The 20,957-nt window shown below is 42.1% G+C and overlaps 1 protein-coding gene across 9 annotated transcripts; it reads left to right on the top strand.

Annotated features, from left to right (window-relative positions):
- The first annotated feature begins 1,190 nt into the window (after positions 1 to 1,190).
- Positions 1,191 to 20,763, top strand: DHDDS (dehydrodolichyl diphosphate synthase subunit). 9 transcript variants are annotated; one of them, XR_012155665.1, is made up of 10 exons: positions 1,191 to 1,263; positions 2,502 to 2,584; positions 3,841 to 3,957; positions 6,702 to 6,844; positions 8,398 to 8,514; positions 8,709 to 8,810; positions 14,018 to 14,132; positions 15,459 to 15,566; positions 15,935 to 16,125; positions 18,401 to 18,429. XR_012155665.1 is itself a non-coding variant. In XM_073318064.1 (10 exons), the coding sequence occupies exons 2-9, from the start codon at positions 2,522 to 2,524 to the stop codon at positions 16,119 to 16,121; spliced, it is 831 nt and encodes a 276-aa protein (XP_073174165.1). In that variant the 5' UTR covers positions 1,191 to 1,263; positions 2,502 to 2,521; the 3' UTR covers positions 16,122 to 16,125; positions 18,401 to 18,550. The 9 variants fall into 9 exon arrangements, 8 of the variants coding, with proteins under 8 accessions (XP_073174165.1, XP_073174164.1, XP_073174160.1 ...); XM_073318064.1 differs by having other exon boundaries at positions 16,056 to 16,125; positions 18,401 to 18,550; XM_073318059.1 differs by lacking the exon at positions 15,935 to 16,125 and adding an exon at positions 1,873 to 2,084 and having other exon boundaries at positions 1,199 to 1,263; positions 18,401 to 20,763.
- The last annotated feature ends 194 nt before the right edge of the window (positions 20,764 to 20,957 follow it).

A 20,957-nucleotide genomic window follows, 5' to 3' on the forward strand; every position in this document is an offset into this window, starting at 1 on the left:
TGTGTTACCCCCATCCCTTTCCAGCCTGTCCATAATGTTGCTACTAAACCCTTCTTTTGTCGCTAACCCCCACCCCTTTGTGGGCTTCCTCTCACTATTTTCAGATTTAAGCTCTTAACCTCTATGTTCCTGGCCCTATAAGAGTTTTATAAGCGATCATCTTGCTTTATCAGGGAGCTCTACTAATAAACTCAGTCTCTAATGGCTGTTACCACATCATTGGACTATGTTCTTCAATCATTTCTGCTGCTCAGTGGCATGTGGAGCAGCAAAGCCTGCTAGGTGTCCTAACCTAATTGCCTCCAGCTATGGGTGAAACAGGTAACAGAGACAGGAGCTACCTGGTGCACCCAGGAGCAAAGTAAGGTGGCTAGCCCACGCTAACAAAAGGACGGTGCGTGTGAAAACGGTGTTAACTGCATTTGTACGGCTGTGGCCAAAAAAAAATCAGAATTAACACTCAGGCCCCACTTTAAAATGTCACCGGACTGGTGTGTGAATTGCAACAGCTGACGCTGGGTGCTGTGCCTGGGGATGTGGGCATGGGCATAGTTTAATTTCTGTATTTGGTGGAAGCAGCTCCTGTCAGGCCAATGGGGCTACGGGGCGAGGGAAGGGTGGCAAATTCTGCACCTGTCTGAAGCTTGCAGTTTTGGGGGGTAATATGTCGTCCCATCCCCATCCCGCCCCCATGTCTCCCTAAACACCCGTGGAGGTGGGGCAGGAACTGACAGGCCTGCATGCTACGTGGGTGGCCAGGGGCAGGATTTTGACGGGCTGTTATGAAGAGAGGGAGACATGGGGGCTGTGCCCGTAACCGTCCCAGCCCAGCAGAGTGGGCCTTGCTGCCCCCTTCGCAAGGTGTGAGCTGCCCTGGAACACTGTGCCAGTCAGTTCGGGGTGTGGTCCCCAGAGCACCTCCCCAGGACAGGGCCCCCCTCATGGGAGGGCGGCCCACTCTACCCTCAGCACCCGCCGACCACGACAGTGCGGGGGGGGGGGGACCCCTGGGCGGGGCAGGCTGTTCCCATCTCCTGTTACCCCCCGCCCCGTCCCGCCCCTCAGCCGGGTCCTGTCGCCGGCCCCCGGGCCGCGTTGGCGGGAAGCCGAAAGGGCGGGACCATTAAAGGCAGCAGCTTCAGAGCGCGCACGGCGCGTGCGCGGGAGGGGCCCTCCCTCCCTCCGCGCGTGGTGATGACGTATGCGGAAGGACACGTCACCCTGCTGGGGAAGCTGCGGAGAGGCTGGGTGCCGGAGGGAGAGGTAGGGTGGGGAGCGGGCCGAGGCGCTGGGGGTGCTCCCATTGTGTCCCCCCGCTGGGGAAGGGTCTGGGGAGAGCCTGTGGGGGTGGGGAGTACCTGACGCGGCTGGGGGAAGCCCCGGGCTGGTGAGGCGGCGTCGCCTAGTGGGCAGAGCACTGGGCTGGGGCTCAGGAGACCCGGGCTGGACTCCTCTGCCCTGCCGCGTGCCTCAGTTTCCCCATCTGTAGCACAGTGATAATGATCCTTGGTAAAGCGCCTACGGGTGACGTGGGCTGTCTGAGAGCTGGGTAGTATTGTTAGTGGCCAGGGAGGAAGGCTAAGGTCTCGGGAGCCGGGGTCTCCTATTGAGAGGGGGTGGGGAAGTTCTGGTAATAAAGCCCAAGTTCTGGGAGGTGGCTGAGCTGCCCTGAGTCCCTGGCCAGACTTCCTCTCTGGAGGAGAAAGGGGAGGGAATCTAAGTGAGGGTGGGTGAAGAAACCATCCCCTCTGTTCACCTCGGGCCCATGATAGAGTCAAAACAAGGTCTGGAGCGGCATGTATTAAACAGCTAGGTGGACTATCCTCCCCCACCCCCAGGCTCTCTCTCCATTACTGCTTTGTCTGCCCTTAGCTGAAGGTGGATTGCTCAGAGCCCTAATTGGGAGAAAGTAAAGGATTCTTTGGGAGCTCAGCAAGTTGCCACAGACATGATCAATGGGATAAATGTACATGGGACCTATCAGCATTTGATGTGAGTTTAGTGCTGGTGAAACTTTCTGCCTTGATGACTGGAGGCTGAAGTCCTCTTTTTCTACAGAACAGAAATAGCATGAGCGGCAGCAGGTGAGAGGGGAGTGCAGTCTCCAAGATCAGTTAGCCTTTGTCTTTGCTGATGACCAATTAATGACAACCATGGTGGTGGCTTTTGTAATGTGTGTGCTTATTCTCTGAAACCTGTGCTGAAACCCCACAAGTCTTTTCACCCAGGCCATTGAACAGTTATCAGGTGATATCAATTTTTTCTTATTACCACCCAGTGCTGGCAATATAAAGCTAACAGACTCCATATCCCATTCCTAAGCTATCCAGTCCAGCGATTGCATGTTCTGTTTTTCTAACCTTAGTATAAATTAGTAAAAAAAAGCTCTTAGAAGGTGACTGACTAAAGCGTACTTTTCCAAAGTGACTGTTCTTACCGCCTTGGGCCAAACAGATCCTCCTGATTCATTTGCCCCTTTTCTCATCTTGCCCCCGAAAAAGAGGCCACTGTGGGTAAAGCCATGTCGTGGATCAAAGAAGGAGAGCTGACCATCATAGAGAGATTTTGTGCCAACGTTATAAAGGTAAGACAAACCTCTGTGCTGCCTGTGATGACTAAGCATTTTCAAGATTGCTTCTCCATATTATAGAAAAGAACTATCACTGTGACTGCTTCTGTTAATAATAATAATAATAATAATAAAAAAATAATATTTTAAAAAAGCGCCTTTGTATAGGAACGCATGTTAATACTAGTACTGAATGTACATTCCGAAATTGTATTCAGGGATGGAAAATTACACCGGCTTGAATCTTGTGGATGAGCAGGGCAGTAATTGATGCTTGTCAGTAGCAAGCCGGGATTCCCAGATTTCTAATATTTGTAGCCCTGGCTGATCAAGAGATAATGAATCTTAAAATGATGTATCTTGTCATCCTCTTGCTGTTTCTCTCATTTAATTTCTGATAACCAGCATCATAAGAATCGCTAGAGCTAGAAATTATTTTTCCATCTGAAAGCAGATGGAAGCCCTAGTTTTCAAACGGTATTACACGTTCATGTCTGTCTAGTGGTTTGAGAAATAATGGCTGTTTAAATCATATGAGAATTGAAGAGGGCGTTGGAAGGATGCAAGATAATTAGAATATTTTAGATTCATATAATTCCAATTCTTTTTTTAAAAAATATTTATATTGAATGTAATATATCACAATAGTTCCAGAAAACTGTCTGTCATACCCTCTGCAAGCAAGTTTTGAGAAACTTATGCTGTTGGTAACATAAGCATCTCAAAAAGAGCTGTAGATGCCTAGTGACATTAAGGGGAGGAAATATCCATCTTCGGAGTGAAAGTCAGATTTTTTCTTCGTGTAAATGAGTTGGGTCTGTAGTTTCTCTTGAATGCTGAAATTGGAAATGCTTACAATACTGGCAGCGTGGGACTTGGAACACTTGCTGAGTCTTCACTGACAGAAGGTGGTAATCACTTCATAGTGCTGTTCCAGGCTCTCTTGTATCCTAAATATGTTCAGTTCTCTGCCACACAGCAGAGTAAGGGAGAGCCAAAGGCAGTTAATGGTGAATGCCACTGTCATAGTGCTTCAAATGGACCCTAAGCTAGGGTTACCAAAGAACCATATGTACATCTAGTAGCCTGTGTTCTTCTGTCTTTCGCTATCTTGTCTCCCCTTCATCCCCAAACTTTACAGGGACTCCATTAGATGGATTCTATACTAAAGGGGAGGCACTGCCAGGAGCTGGATGGGTTAAGCTAATTGAGGTGGGACTCCAAGTTGGTTGTTAGCTTTCTGTTTAGCCTTTCTTTTTCTTGCCATTTAGGCAGGTCCAATGCCCAAGCATGTCGCATTCATCATGGATGGGAATCGCCGTTATGCTCAGAAGTGTCACGTGAAGAGGCAGCAGGGGCATTCAGAGGGCTTCGACAAACTGGCACAGGTGGGGAGGACCTTCTAAACAGGTGCTTCTGGGTGACAGAGGTTTGGATGTTGGATCCCTGGTTCCAATTTTCGTCAGCATTGTCTCTCTGAGTGCATGGACAACTGCCCCCTTTCTTAAAGGGAGTGAAATCTGGTATTTAGACCCCGGGGCTGGGAGTCAGGATTCCTGGGTTCTGTTCTACCATTGACCCCTGTGGCCTTGGGAAAGTCAATTAATCTCTCCTATTTACTCATCTGTAAAACAGGGAAATAATACCTACCTCATGGATCATGACGCTTAATGTTTATAAAGCACATTCAGATCCTTTAGTGAAAGATTCCAAAGTACACAGTGTGATAGATATGACAATATCCTGGACAAACCTTACTGAATTGAGTCCAATACCTTTGAGGTCCATTGGATTAAATATGCAATTGTTTGTGTTATTCTGAGATTGTATATAACTTCTCTAGGAGGAGCTAATGTAATTCTTCCAGTTATCAGCCCTTTGAAGTCACCCCCAGAGAGGCTCATATATACTAGTTCAAACTGTGTTCTTTAGGGACCAACATCCAAAAAAAGGATTTTGGGATAAATAGCCTGTTTTTAAATAGGTTTCAGAGTAGCAGCCGTATTAGTCTGTATTTGCAAAAAGAAAAGGAGTACTAGTGGCACCTTAGAGACTAACCAATTTATTTGAGCATAAGCTTTTGTGAGCTACAGCTCACTTCATCGGATAAATTGGTTAGTCTCTAAGGTGCCACTAGTACTCCTTTTCTTTTTGTTTTTAAACAGGCTCAGAGCTTTTGGTTCTGATCCTGCAAATGGACAGGACCTCCGATCCGTGGAGGTCCCCAGTCCTTAAGGAAAGGTTAGAAGGACTGACAGCGACCAGACTTGTGGAGATTGCTGGGGGAGGATCTCTGATAAGATTATTAGCAAGCATTTAGGTTCTTTTATTGTTTTGAATGTTTTCTCGAGTGCTTTTACCTTAAGAATAAAATATGCTTCCTTAGGAAGGTTTGTGTGGTAACTTATACTGTAGGCTGCTGTTAGTCTCAGAGGAGAAAGCAAGCAGGCTTATTTAGGCAGTCTGTCTTTTATGCTGGGAATAACACAGTGAAGGTAGGGAACTGTTTAGCCTGGAAATCCTGGTCAGAAGGGAGAGAGATGGGTGGGGGACTGAAAGCTTGAGAGTCAGTGCCCAAGCTGAACCACTAAGGGGATGTACAGGTGCACTTGACGTGAACTGACACATGCAGTATTCTATTATGTATAATCTTTTCTCTTGTATGCTACAAGAAGTGGTTTCCCTGGGTGGGTTACTACTCGGTCTGTTCTGGCATTGACCTCTCTGGTTTAAATACTGTGAATGTTTTCAGCCCCCTGTGAGCCTTCTGCTGGATGTTTATTTCATGAAGGTTGGCTCATCCCTACTCCCTCCACCTAGACTTCCAAGATTCTCTGCATTGTTATAATTTCTATGGCTACAAAGAGTTCCTGGCCATAATAAGTGGCTATAGGAAGTGTTGGTTTATTATGAGCATGTGCAGTGTACCTCTGCACTGAAGGTGCTCAGATTGGAACGTTAATGAAACTGAAAGGTGACAAATTCAAAACTGATGCAAGGAAACACTTTTTCCACACAGAGCATAATTAGACTGGAACTCATTGCCATATGACGTTGAGGCCAGGAACTTTGCAAGATTCAAATAAGATTTGGACATTGATGTGGATAACAAGAATATCCAGAGTTTTAACAGTTGATGGTTTGGTAGGCGGGGGAGGGGGTTTTTGTTTTTTGTTTTTGTTTTTTTTAAGGCTCTGGAAGGGTTATAAAACCTCATGAGTCAAGGTTTATGCCAATCTCTAACTATTAGGGGTTACGATGAGACTTTCATGGAAGGTGGGCTATCTCACATCTGCCTACTGAAAGTTTCTTCTGAAGCATCTGTCGCTGGACACTGTTGGAGACGGGACGCTGGACTAGATGAATCTCTGGTCTGACCCATTACAGCAATTCCTGTGTTCCTAAATGCTCCTTCTGCTTTACTGGCTGTTCTTGGAACACACTGTAATCTACCCTGTAACAGACCCTACAGTTACTCAGTGTTTAGGTTCTGTGCAGGGGTAAAGAAAGGGTATATTTGTTCAAGCCAAGATTCTTTTCCAGAGTCCTTTGAGGTGAATCAGGAATCTTTATAGAACTAGGAGCATTGTAGACTCTTCTTTTTCTTTTCTTTTCGTCCCAGTCATTGTTAGCGTAGTGATGAACTTCCATGAAGTTCACACACTTGCTGAGATCTGGTGCTCTGAGTCAGTGGTTCTCAACCAGGGGGTACATGTACCCCTTGGGGTACACAGAGGTTTTCCAAGGGGTACATCAGCTCATTTAGATATTTGCCTAGTTTTACAACAAGCTACATAAAAAGCACTACCAAGGTCAGTACAAACTAAACTTTCACACAGACAATGACTTGTTTATACTGCTCTATATATTGTATACTGAAATGTAAGTACAATATTTATATTCCAATTGACTTACTTTATAATTGTGTGGAAGAAATGAGAAAGTCAGCATTTTTTCAAGTAATAGTGCACTGTGACACTTGTGTATTTTTATGTCTGATTTTGTAAGCAAGTAGTTTTTAAATGAGATGAAACTTGAGGGTACCCAAGACAAATCAGACTCTGAAAGGGGTACAGTAGTGTGTAAAGATTTTGAGTCACTGGTCTGAGTGACTACATTTTTCCTCTTGCAGACACTGCGGTGGTGCTTGAATCTGGATATCCGGGAGGTCACGGTCTATGCATTTAGCATTGAGAACTTTAAACGCTCCAAGGAGGAGGTGGATGGGCTGATGGAGCTGGCAAGGCAAAAATTTAGCCGCCTGCTGGAAGAACAGTAAGATCCTCTCAAGCCCACACTGAGAGGGCGAAATAAATGTGGGGCAAAGGGAGAATGGCAGTAAAGGGATGTTAAAGCGATGTTGTGACATGTTAATCTGCATTAACTCAATTAAAGTAGCTATAGATCTCTCCAGCTGTAGACCTGGATTCAGTGTGGATTTAGATGACCACAGAGAGGCATTTTAATGGTTCCACAACTTGGCACATTTATTTGTGTCTGCATGCAGCGTGGGACAAAAAGAATGAAAGCCCTGACTTTGTGACATCAGAAGAACTGTCGGGGGACAGGGTTAGAATAAAGAGGGCTCGGTTAGTGTAGTTCAGTATTTGGGTGAATTGGTAAAGGTAGAGAGGGTCTGGAATATTAGAGTGATGCTGTAGGTCAGGACTGAAGTAGGCTGAAAACTTGCATGTAGCACTGGTTTGCATTGTACTGGACTTGAGCCAGCGTTGTCATTCTCCACTCAGGAGCTGGTACTGGAATACAAAGGTGGTTGTTGATTTCAGGATAGAGCTAACAGGAGAGTGTCTTTTCTGTCCAAAATAACTATATAGTGAGCATGTTTCCTGTTGGCATTGTTTTTCCCTTGTTGATGCACTAGTCTCCCCTCCAATTGGAAATTAGTGATATGTGAATAGCCACTACTAATTCTAGCTGCCCATACCCCTCTTAATTTCTGCTTAGCAAAATGCAGGAAAATAATCACCTTATATAAAAGTCTTTCATGTGATTAATTTCATAGCCTCTAAGTATGGCAAACCATGCACAATCCCACAGCTATGATCCTTATCTTGGTTCTTTTTTAGACAGTTACTGAACGATTTCTGTGTGTCAGGAAACTGGGGGGTTATTTTTATTTTTAAATTTCTCTTGAAGAAATGGCTAGAGCTCTAGCAATGGTCAAATTCAGGCTGCCTGGAAACAACTTCAGCACAACTGTCCTCACTGCCAGTTACATCAGGTCTTAATGTCACCTGTGATGTCATGACCCTCTTCTTCCATAATAGATGTTAGGAGTGCCAGATGTAATTTACAGGAAATAGGTAGGGCCCTACCAAATTCACAGCCATCAAAAACGCATCACAGACTGTGAAAACTGGTCTTCTGTATACTTTTACCCTATATCAGCGTTTCTCAAACTGAGGGTCCTGACCCAAAAGGGAGTTGCAAGGCTATTGTAGGGGGGGGGTCATGGTATTGCAACCCTTACTTCTTCACTGCCTTCAGAGCTGGGTGGCCAGAGAGCCGCAGCTGCTGGCTGAGTGTCCAGCTCTGAAGCCAGTGACCTCACCAGAAGCAGCACAAAAGTAAGGCTGGCATGGTATTGGGGATGGGGGGGTGTCATCACTCTTTGGGGGAGATTGTTGTGGGTTTTACATAGTCATGCTTTCTTATAACACTGTGAAATTCAAGATTTTTAAAATGCTATGACCATGAAACTTACGAAAATGAACTGTAAATTTGGTAGGGTCCATGGCAGTAGGGTTTGGCATGCCTGCTGTTGATCAGAGCCCAGCTGCTCTCCTCAGCCTTGTTGTTCTGTGTAGGGAGAATTTGAAGAAGCATGGTGTGCGTATCCGTGTCCTTGGGGACCTGCCACTTCTGCCACTGGATATTCAGGAATTGATTGCCCAGGCTGTGCTGGCCACCAGGAACTACAACAAGTGAGTAGTACACAATTCAAAGTTGCAGAGATACTGTATCCATTCCATGCCCTTGGAAGTGGAGGTTCAACAGACACTGCACATTGTCCCTTTCTGCCTTTTTCCCCATAAGCATGCATCAGTGTTCTAGATAGATTCTTCTCTCTGTTACCTGCTGGGTCCTTCCTTGAGTTAGTTTCTTTCACATTTTTCAGATGTTTTCTGAATGTCTGCTTTGCATACACATCAAGACATGAAATCAGCAATGCAGTGAGAGAGATGGCCTGGGGTGTGGAACAAGGACTACTTGAACCTAGGTAACTTGTGTATCTCACTCTAATGACTCTAGTCTACCCACGTCCCCCTCACAACTTCTGGAATTACTGTGTAGTCTTCCATAGGTGCAACAAAATAAGACCCATCGCTTTAAAATCCAGTCAGTTTCTGGATGTCACCATTAGGACGCTGGCATGAAATAAAGCAGGGTGGATTTGATTTAAATCAATTTGATTTAAATCACTAGTCAGGAAGACTCCATTTAATCATGGATTTCTACCTAAAAGTGCATTCTTGTTGGTTGTTACAACCTTAATACATGTTCTTCACAAGATAGTTGTAGGTTTCATTTTTAGAAGGTACACACTATACATTTTTAAAGTGACTTATTTTGAAAACTTTTCAGATTAGTTTTACAGCTATATCAGAAAATGAATGATTGTTTGGTTATTTCATTTACCAAAGGTAATTGAAGCAGATAGTTCACCTCCCAATGACTTCATACATATCTCCAATTCAACAGGTTAATCATTAATATTTGGAGGATTTTCTTGCCATGCTGTATTAGGTGGAGAACATCACCAGACTGACATTTTAAATTGTTTTATTTAACTAAAATAACAATATTATGTATTCTGGATTGTTTTCTTCAACAGCAAACATATAAAATTTTAACGAAACAAACATATGAATTTTTGAATTTAGTTAAACATTCAAATTTTTTAAAATCGGGTTTTTGTTAAAATTGTTTTAACCAAAATAGTTAAATGACATTTTTTTTTTTAAAGTGAAATTGACTCTGTCAGCCAGGTCAACATGAGAAACTTAAAATATTGGCTTCTGCAGCTAGCTCAGTCATCTTCACCTTCATTTTCCTGTTTGTTCATAATCTGGAAAAGAAAAACAAATTTTCCTGCTTTTTCCTGTCCCAAAAGATTTCTCAATTTGGAATGAATTAGTCCAAAGGAAGAAAATATTCTTTCTACTCCAGCAGAAGAAGCTACTGCTGTTAAAAGTGAGATTATCACTTCAACAGTCTCTGAGTCCAAGTGCTTAAGTGACTTCCACCAGTTCACTGGTGTAACTTTCTTTAAAACATCAGAAAACATATATTTCTTGAATGGTTCACCCTGAGCTCTGAAGTTTATTATAGTTGGCATTATGGAGGGATGGTTGCTGGATGTCCATGTCACAGCCAACTCTTCTTCAGCAGTTAAGGTTTGACCCTGGTACCGAATATTGAGAATATTTGCAAGAAAATGAGCAGGAGATAGCTTGTCCCATTTGTTTTTTTTAATGCTTGTAATTTAATTCTGTCATTGCATATTTCTCTTTTTAAGATCTCACTCCGTTCCTTCCAGATTTCAACAGCATCAGCAATAAAACAGCTGTTTCCCTGCATTTTGTTCAGGGCGAGAGAAACAGGCTTCAGGGTACTCAGCACGTGTTCGACATTTCTCTTAAGCCCAATGTTGAGAACTTTGGCTGTGACAGGGCCATCTATTTTTTCATGATTTTGTTCACAAACTGTCATCAGATTAGGCCAGTTCTTGATACAGTGCTCAGAACAGTCCACTACGGAGTTCCAGAGCAGGTCTTGTGGGAGAGTTAGCTTGGTTCCTTCCACTTTTTTCAGAGCAGCTGTTGCAAAGTGGTTGTTGTGGTAGTATTTTGCAATTTCAACAACATTAGCCTTTATTTCTGGAAGACTGAAGTCTTTGGCTAGGAGGTGCATGAAATGAGCACTGCAACCCTATGTTATTAGCTTGGGACTCTCTTCTAAATTTCTTCTCATCTTGGATACATTTGCAGCGTTGTCTGTGACCAAGTTGCGTACGAGACATTTGAATATTTTTTCACAGTTTGTTATACCTTTTACTGCTACTGTTTGTAGGTATTCTGCTGTGTGTACATTTCCTGATGTATCAATTGTTTTTGTAAGGAAGACATTTCATTCTTCTGTTGTCACACAAGCACATACGACAAGATTATTGTGGACATTGCTGCACCCATCACGACTCAGGTTAACAATTTCACCCTCTAGACCTTTTGCACACTGCTCAATTTCTCTTTCATACACTTTTTCCAGCAATTTGCCTGCAATATCTGCTCTGCTGGGTGAACTGTATCCTGGTTTTAATGGCTGAACCATGTTAATGAACTGTGGGTTCTCAATCATATGGAAAGGAGAGTTTGTTGCATAAACAAACTGAGCAATTTTTTCATCAATTACCTCTTTTTGTGATCTGCTGGTTCTTACCACAAACGTATCTATGGTTGTTTCTGGATGATGGGGATTTATTTATTTATTTTTTGCTACAGGTGATATACTGTGGCTATGTGACATACATGATATGACTGAAACATGATCATTGGCAGAATAACGCTGAAACTATAGAAAATGATGGTGATGTTGAAGGCGGATAGTTTTCGAACCCTGTATGTTGAGGATGGAGTCTCCTAAACAAAATAAGTCGATGCAGTTATTTAATTATTATTACCATACTGCTCATTTAGTAGTATTCATCGCGTTCACTGACACTCAGTACTACTTGAAAGGTGAAATTGTAAAAGGAAGATCTATTTCAGCTATTTTTTATCACAACTGCATCTAAAATAACAGTACCATAGAGTAACAACTATATTTTTTGCTCAAACATGAGAATTCAAGAATAGTCCAGAAGGAAGACTGGCAGTCCTTAAGAAAGAGGTATGAAATAAAAAAAAGTTTACCACCCTGAAGATTCTGCATGTTCAGACATGTTCCTTTCATCATCTTCAATGCGGCTTCCTCCTGAGAAGGAACACTTCTCATGATGTTGTTTCATTTGGGCAACCAGGCCTTGCATTTCTTTGTTGCACTGTTTGCATTTTGCATGCATGCCTGCCTTACCCACAGGTAGAGGAACTTCATTAAAATATTCCCAAACTGGGTCTCTTTTATGGCCTGCTGCCATTATAGGTTTTCCCTTCTAGTGAGAATGGTATGGTAGATCTCAAATTAATGAAGGCTACACTCAGACCTCAAGACTTCTGGAATATGCGGCTCCAACAGTTTCACTTTTGTTTCTACTGCCTGTCCCTTCCATCTCACATTTATCTCCAGACTTCTCCTTGTCCAGATCTATTCCGCCCCGCAACAATCTTCTATTCATTAAAGTTTTTGAAACTTGGCACTTTTAGAGAGAGGTAAGGGATTGACTCTGTGTACACAAATTTGCAGCGGGACAATATTATTTGCAGCGGGTCTGTTATTTCGCACCTCAATTTATTTATTTATTTATTTTAAAACATTTTTGCTGTTAACAAGCATATTATCTCTGGAGACACAAATCCACAGTTTGAGAACTGCAAAACTAAGCATCTGTGATGGTATCTAGACTGAGCACTGAGTCCCATTGGGTAGATAGAAAAATTCACCTAAATAATCTATAACAAAGCCCCTAAAACCCAACAAGATTGGATCCCTAATCCATGAATTTTTGAAACTCATTTACAAAACTTTTGTTAAACATTACATGAATATATTATCTCATACTATGGAATTAGAATTTATAATCCCTATTCCATGATGAGATATATACATTTGAGCTATAATTTATCTTAATTAAAACTATCTTTAGATACGTTTTTTCCTCAAAAAGCATTTTATCAAAAAAATCAGATTTAAATAAAAAAAATACTTTATTCCAGGGTGGATAAAAATAAATGAACAGGGAGAGCAAGACTGCTTTTGATCAAAAGACTTCAGTGTGGAATGTTCTATATATGGTGATAAAGAATTCAGGGGTGATGGGTTTACAAGGTCTTTCAGCAAATAATCAGTCCTTTCTTTCCACCACTGCTAACCACACTTGATGGGATAATGAGTTGCTCTTTAAAAGGGTGCTGGATGTGATTCCAAAACCGGTCCCTGGAGTGCTTGCTTGTGGCTCACAGAGAGCTGGTTAGTCATATGATGCTGGCTTCTCCTTATTTTCAGCTGCTGGACTGCATAAAAAAAACCAACTACAATTATATCAAATACCTTAATATTGAGACAGATTCTTTGCCACTTTCCATCCCCTTTGTGCTACGGGCCCTCGCCCTTTTGTAAGGGGATCCCCCAGCATGGAGAAGTCCCAACAGCTGTGGAGCTGGCATGGCCAGCTCCTACTCTGCCTTCTCCACAATCTCCTGGCACGGGGAACAGAGGAGGTGCGCCCAGGATACGCTGGTGCTGTGAAGTGAAAAGGCCAATACCTTCCCCTGGATGTTCAGCAGATTGCTTTGCAATGTCCAGTCTTTCAGACTTGAACTGAGTCCTTGTTTCAGATAACCCGTCTATGCTACGAGTACAGACATGTAGGAGACCATGTTACAATGCAGCTATCTTAAACTGGTTCCATCACACTTCCCGTTGTAGTGTCTGGGATCTTAACTATGTCTCATAACGAAGCTAAAGCTTTGGATATACCCAGCAGGAATTTTAAGGTCTGACCTACGCTGTAAATTTGAACTGTGTTGTAACTAGTTTAGGGAGCAAACGTGGTAACCTGTAGGGTATATAGGCCCTTACTTTACAGGTTTTAATAGCTACACAAAACCTTTTTTTTTTTTTTTTTTGGGTCCCAATACACCCATAAATGCCATTTTAAAGAGACAGTAACACCACAGCACCTTGACTTGGTAAGTGGTTTAGTCCGTCAGTTAATGTATTGTAAAAACAGGATGATTCCTTGCAAGTTTCACCCGATACTTTGTCATATTTTCCCTAGTGGCCCTTAGGCATTCACTGATTCCAATCAGACTGGTTTATAGTGACTTAAAATTACTATGTGAGGGCCTTTTTGGTGGCCTTAGGTAACATGGTGATGAGTATGGTACAAGAACCTGAACAGAACGGAAGTGAGCTAGAGGGTCTCAATTCAGTTCCAGTGTTTATGGCATAAAAGATGCCTTGACAGTTGGCTTCCTTGCTGGCAGTCTCAGTTGTGAGGTCAAGTAACAAATGGATCATAGAGACTGAACTCCCCTCTCCATGCTGGAGCCAGAGTAGAGTTGAGATGGTCAGGAGAGGGAAAGGAGCTTACACTGCCACTGTCTGTACTGTAGGTCTCTTCAATCTCTGGTGTTCTCTGTCCAGAACAGCAAACTCATACCTTTATAAGTAGGCCTAGTAACTCTGATTTCATGGTGTTATCACTGTCAGGTTATGAAAGTGATCTTATTAATGAGATGTCTCTCCGTCTGTCTCTTTCTCTCTCAGCGATGTGTCAGAGTCATTGCTCGATAAATGTCTCTACACCAACAACTCCCCCAACCCAGACCTCCTGATACGAACCTCTGGAGAGGTCCGACTTAGTGACTTCTTGCTCTGGCAGGTAAAACCTCTGTCTTGTTCTGAAAATATTCCGTATTTGCGTAACAGGTGGAGGTGGAGGTTCTTACAAGCTGAATCCCTGCTTTCCTTCGTTCTTGCTTCTCCTCATATTGTGGTCCTGTAATGTAGACCTACAACAAACTGAATAGCAACACAGAGAAGGGCACAACAGCTGTCACCCAAACATATATGTCTGACAAATACCTTTATGCCATGTATCTGCGCAGGTAAAATGAGTTTGTTCAACTTCTAGTCTACATTGGAGAATGGGAGGAAGTGGCCAAGAAATGGATCAGACATTCTGGAGAAGCTACTAAATGGTCTGAGGGTTGTGTGTCCTGTACACCATGACAGCCCTGAAACAGGCGTTATTCTGATGTTGATGAAGCTAATTTGAAATGTTGAAAGGGAATGTCTTAATTGTTATATTTCTCTGTAACAAAATGAGAACTTAAAATTCTTTAGATTTTATATAGCGTTTTTTAAATCTTCAAAGAACTGTACAGACGTTAGCAGTCCTTGCAATGGCCCTGGAAGGTAAAGCATTATCCACATCTTTCAGAAACCCTTGCAGAATAATTATATAACTTTCCCAAGTCTTTAGAAGGAGTTGATGGCAAAAGCAAGATTTAAGTGAAAAGATCCTAGCTCCCAGTCCTAAGATGTTACCCACTGTGTCTCAAATTCAAGGTGCAGTTACAGTGACATTAAGAGAGGGTAAAAAGGAATCACACAAGATGTCCTATGATAAATGGTGGTCCAGAGGTCATGTTCTGATCCCTAATATGAACCTGTCATCCATCCCTGACACAGGCTCCAGTAGTCATGGGATGCTGTTTTAGTTTTGCTGTGTGGCTTGATGCTTAATTTACTAGCAATAGATTATTTTAAGACTGATGTAGCAGTCTAACCCTGCCTGCAGATTGTAATAAGGATGGAAGATCCTTGCACTACCAACAGTAGAAACAAACAGGTGCAAATAGAACAGTGTTAAGCTGACTCTGAATTTCCTGGCTGTTGTGGTTTTAATTTAAACCCCCTTCATCCAAACGGTATGTTATCATCCCTCTGAGGGATGATTGTTGCTTAATGCTTCCTAGTCTTTTCCTATTAAAATTTCACACAACCAATCCGATAAAGCAGGCTGTGTTGTAATTCTTGGAATACTGTATTGGACTGCCTCATGTACACATGCAGGCAGGACCTGATAAATCCTATGAGAGCCACTGGCTGGGAAGCTCTGGCATAGCTTGTGACTGACAGAGCCACTTCTTGATGATTTTTCATCCCTAGGATATTAAATTCTTGGTGATCTTGCTTTCTGCAGACATCCCACTCATGCCTGGTGTTTCAGTCTGTACTGTGGCCAGAATATTCCTTCTGGAACTTGTGTGAGGCTATCCTTCGGTTCCAGATGAACCACAGCGCTTTACAGGTAAGAGCACGAGATAGGATAAGCCCAAGATATATTGTCTACAGTAAAACAGTAATAGGCTGGAAGTCAGGAGAGCATGTGTGTAAAGTAGCCTAGTAAGTATTAGAAACATTGCAATTAACCATGTTTGGATAAACTAATGATATGTCTAGTCCGATGCTGTTTCAATAGTGGCTTACAGCAGATGTTCAGTAGTGGGGTGAGTATAATGATGCACCATATCACCACTTGTCTGGTGGCTGGGGTGGTTTCTGCAGAATGTTTCACAAAACAATTTCTAGCCTTTATAATAATGAATAATGATGGCATAGAAAATCTGAGCCAATGCTGATCTGACCTGATCTAATACCATTTGCCTGAGTTTTCAGATAAAAGAAGCAGCTCTGACAGCTGGGATTCTCCCCTGTTCATCTCATTAGGATGTTCATTCTGAAGCATAATGACACATTGCAATACAATTAACTGATTGACCGATGATCATTTTAATAGAAGTATCCAGACACTTTGGGATTCTGGGCAGCGCTGAAATACCACAACTTCTTCCATAAGCAATGAGAAGGTGAAAAGCCCCAATACTGCCTCAAACTTCTTATAGGCTTGTCATTGATCATGTAATTTGGGTTGCACCTCAGTGATAAAAACACACAAAATTTAAACAAATTCCCCTAATCTCACTAGATTGCTTTAATGCCTCATTTATTTTGAGGGCATAATAAGGTTCGATTACAATGAGACAGGTTAAAATGTCACCTAAATGTAGTTAACCCCAACTTCAAGGTATTAACATGTAAGTTCCCAACTCTCTGGGAGCATTCTGATCCTATCCCTTTCAAACATGCAGATTGCTGAAAAATAATCAAATTAATGTTTTCACTGCAAATCTATTCATTTAATATTCTCTGCTTTCCATTTAGTTTTCTTTCTGACCTAGATCAATTTAACTAGGTAAGGAGGAATTTCCCCATCAGTGCTACAGCTTATTAAGTGTGGATTACTAGAACAGCCAAAAGTGAAACTGACTGCGGCTAGCTATTATGCTTCAAAACTGTTAGCCCCATACATACTGAGATTAGGCCAACTATCTCATGGCAACCGGAAATCAATTGAGGGTGTTTCTGCAGAAGTTGGTTAGAGATCCTAGCCAAAACTTGTTTGAATTTCTAATTTTTTTTTTGGCTTTATTTGTTACTTGTGTTCCCATGTATTACGAATTATGGTCAAATACAAGGACTTGTTTTTTAAAAAAAAAAGTTACTCTATTTAAAATGAGTTACTGTTGCTAGACCAAATTTTATAGGAACTCAGCATTTTCTAGTTACTAGCACTGTCACTTGTATTCTCGTTTATGGAGAGTCGCTAGTGCCTTAATTAAATGAATAACCAAGATTACTTGGGGCAGCCTTAATCTTTGGATAGTGCTCCACATTGCTACGTAAAAATTGAGTTAGATTTCCAGGCCTGTTCTCTTTACAGGGCATCAGGGGTTGTACATGCTACTAAGTGTGCATTTAGGCTTTGTGGGAGGAGAGCTGCTTGTCACTCTAAAGCAGTGATACTCAGACTGGGGCTTAGGAGCCACAAGTGGCTCTTTAATGTGTTTTCTGTGGCTCTTTGCAGCATATGATATTAAAACACTGATTTAATTCTTTACTGATCAGGATGCTTTTACTATGTTATTAACCAATTGTAGAATACTTGGTCAGTCATTTTGCTGTGAGAATAATATATCAAAATAATAAACGAAGCAGTGAATTCAAACTACTGTGGCTCTTTTGGGTAATGTTGATCGCTAATTTAGCTCTTGAGCCAGTGAGGTCAGAGTATCACTGCTTTAAAATAATCGCTGAAGCTTCGGAAGGAGCTGGGATGATGGCACATGAAGGAAAGTCTCATCCAAGGCCAAGGAGGGTCCACATAGGTGTGGGATGAATTGTGTTGAGAAGGAAGTATGTCAATGAAGATGTGGTAGGGTTTTGGTGGCTTGACTTCTGCTGCTAGATGACAGTGAATTTTATCAGCTGAGGAGCTTTATTTTGGGATGGGATTTCTGCACTGTGGGAAGCCTTGTGGAGACTCCTAAATCCTTTGGGGGTTTTTTTGTTTTTTTTAAAGTCTCCATGTAGCTTTCTAGTATTCAAAGCTACATGACTGCAGACTTCAAAATGTGATGTGGAGAGAAATCAAACTATTTTTATACTGGAAAAGTTCAATACTTAAATCTGTTACCTTTCTATAGCCTCCATACTGCGTCTTTAAATCAGTGTATTAAGTCCAAAGTGTCATCTGGGTGGTGGTGAACCTGCTCTCACTTTCTGCTGAAGCAGATTACTTTGGACAGCTGGTCATCAGATGGTAGACTTGCCCCATAAACCATTGTGCTGTCTCCTATAACACCACCTTTGAACTGCTTTGAGAACCAGTTCCAAGGATTCTGGGATTGCTTTGACAGGGACTGTTTCGGTTACATGGTTCGTGGTTTGAGAGCTGTGTTGTAAACTAGCTTCTTTAACTCTGATTCAGATACTCGAGGTTTTTCCACTGGCAGTCACAGCCTTTGTTCCCATATTAAAAGTGAGTCTGTGACCAGACCTAGGTCTCTGTGAAGGGTTCCTCAAGGATTTCCCTGTATCTTTTCCAGCCAATCTAACAGCTGCCTAACAGTATAGGATATTCGCACAGGGCCTATTTTTGGTTTAATCTACAGATTGATGGCTAAGTAAGCAGAGACTTATTTTTGCTACAGTCCATTCTGCCATGTATCTGCACCACAAAAAGAGGAATGAGCTGAAAGAGCCAGTAAAATGCTAATACTCTCTTGCTTTTCACTTCTTCAGAAGGCCAGAGATTTGCACATGGAGGAAGGGAAGCGGCAGCAGCTGGAAAGTGACCAGGCTTATGTGACAAACAAGCTGCAACAGGAAGGGTCTGCATCCCATGGAGACTCTCAGCGCCGACGGACACTATTGCAGAAATACACTGCCCTGCGGGAAGAGAGAATCCAGAGCTTTCTGCAGGCTCTGGAGCACAAAAGAGTGGACTTCCTTGAAAGGTTGTGTACAGTGTCTGCATGACCTGGATAGGCCTTGTGACAGTGAATATGAGCAGTGTTAGAAATAACACTATTGCTAGGCCAGAGGAATTCACTATGTGGCAGGGTGTTCCACACTGGTGATGCAGGACTGGTACAAGATTTTATATCCAAAGTGCCACTATCCAGAGGGCAGATCTGGGCTGAGTACTATGCGGCTTTCTAGTTCTGTAAATGCCACTGAGGAAGGTAATGTGTCAGGATGGTCTTGCCTCCTGCCACTAAAAATCGAGAAAGGAATGCAATGCCCCCTCTCTTATCTCTGCTGCCTGACACTTTGCATCTCTGGGTATTTTTGCGACAAGCAATTGACTAGAATTAACTTAAGTCCCCTTGTGAATCAGCTGAGGCAAAGCTACCCAATTCTCCCTTAAATCTGCCTTGGACTCTGTGCTTCAATTCCTACTGCCACTTTCGGTAAGATTTGTTTATTATAATAACATGGGTGGTCATCTCTTCCAAAGAAGCATGCTATTCCCCTTCTGTGTGGAAAGAATTGTTTGTGGTGGGGACATGCTATGAGCTGTGGCAAAAAATATTCTCCATAAATCATTTTCTTCTTTGCCCTCCTTGCCTTTTTGTTCCAGGTTTTGATACAACTGCTGCTGGCTTTCAAAGAGCTGTAGCAAAACATAGACTGTCAGCCATGCTGTATAGAGGAAGAAGTTGTTACTGGCCCTTAATATAATCTTGTACTTGCATTGTTGTTCCATCATCCTTTCTACAGTCTTGAAGCAAGGAAGGGCACAGGTGTCTTCCAATATCAGGCACAATACTTCTATTTATTTATTTATTTATTTTAGAGGAGGTGTGAAGAAAGAACCTTACCTGAATCAAATACCTTGTTAAAAAGAACTTGTCTGAGGCAGGGAGAGAACTTAGCTAAAGCCAGCTATGTTATGATCTACTAAATGAGTGTAAAACTCAACCCACATGTACAGCTTTCCCCTTCTGCTTCAGAGTATTGGGATGGCCTTAGCTCAAGTACATGGGGACTGAGATCAATCCATGTTTCCTATTCAATACAGTTTAAAGATGACCTGTAGAGGCTCTTAACAGGGATGGTTTGTGTGGCTGTGGAGTAATTTGATGATGGGGAAAGACTCAAATTGACACTGTACTATCTGTTTTGAATTCCCTACTGGCAGGGAGATGGGCTAGCTGACCTTCTGTTTTTTCGTCTCTGATTTATGTGCTTTTGTATGGTCAGAACCAACTGAACATGTCTCCACAACTTGTTCCTGAGGCACGTTCAAATGCAACATCAGCTTTTGCTGTTTTTAAAGTGTTCCTTTTACCTCTTGATAAAAAAATGCAGATTTAAAAGATTAAGTGCTGTAAACAGCACTCTGAAAATTATTGTGAAGATGATTAAAATGCTTTATATTAAAAAGTAAGCTGAAAATTTAAAACTAGAGGAAGCTGCTTTTCTAAGATTTAATGAAGATGATGCCCAGGTATAATGTTGTTGTTCCTTAACCAATGTGTGACTCCCCACTTCATTTTAACAGGCATAGAGTGAATTAGCAGATTTTCTGATTTATTCTGTTTGGGTGGGTGATGTGCTGGAAACCTGAGACATTGGCTGAATAAACCACTTTCCAGTGCATCCTCTTGTGTAAATAGCTAATGCAACTTCCCAAATAATGCATTGTGAGATCTATGGGTGATGGAGGCTATCAATTTGATAGTGTTTATCCAGCTGCATTTCATTTAATCCTTTCTTTACATTTCATAGGGTCTTCTGCGGAAATAGTTCTTAAAATCTGATCTCTTTTATCCTTAAGGAGCTGGATTTCTCTGTAGTCTAAATTTTACGGGGCAGGTAGAGTCCTAGCACAGTACTTGGGAGCCCTATTCCCTTGTACCCTTCAGGAACTAGAGAATATGTTCTGTGCAATAACCTGTTTTTTGGTCAAATAAAATTATATTTTCAGGTGTAAAATGAAAACAATGACAGCCTGAACTGCAGTGGTATGCTTTTTTAAAATAAGGAAGGGGTGGAAAAACAGCACCCAGAGCTTGTACATATATACCTTTTAAGGAATGGGTCTTTCCACTGAAGTTTTTGAGCTAAAGCCCCAGGAATAAAGTTGCAAGCCTTTTCAAGGGAGAGTCCAATTTCTGTAATTTAGAATGGTGTAAAAGCCTTGAGCAAAGGTGGATCTTTAAAAAAGGGAAGAAGGAGGATCCTGGGAACTACAGGCCAGTCAGCCTCACCTCAGTCCCTGGAAAAATCATGGAGCAGGTCCTCAAAGAATCAATCCTGAAGCACTTGCATGAGAGGAAAGTGATCAGGAACA

This window comes from Lepidochelys kempii, chromosome 19 (genome assembly GCF_965140265.1).
Source record: "Lepidochelys kempii isolate rLepKem1 chromosome 19, rLepKem1.hap2, whole genome shotgun sequence".
NCBI classification, from domain to species: Eukaryota; Metazoa; Chordata; order Testudines; family Cheloniidae; genus Lepidochelys; species Lepidochelys kempii.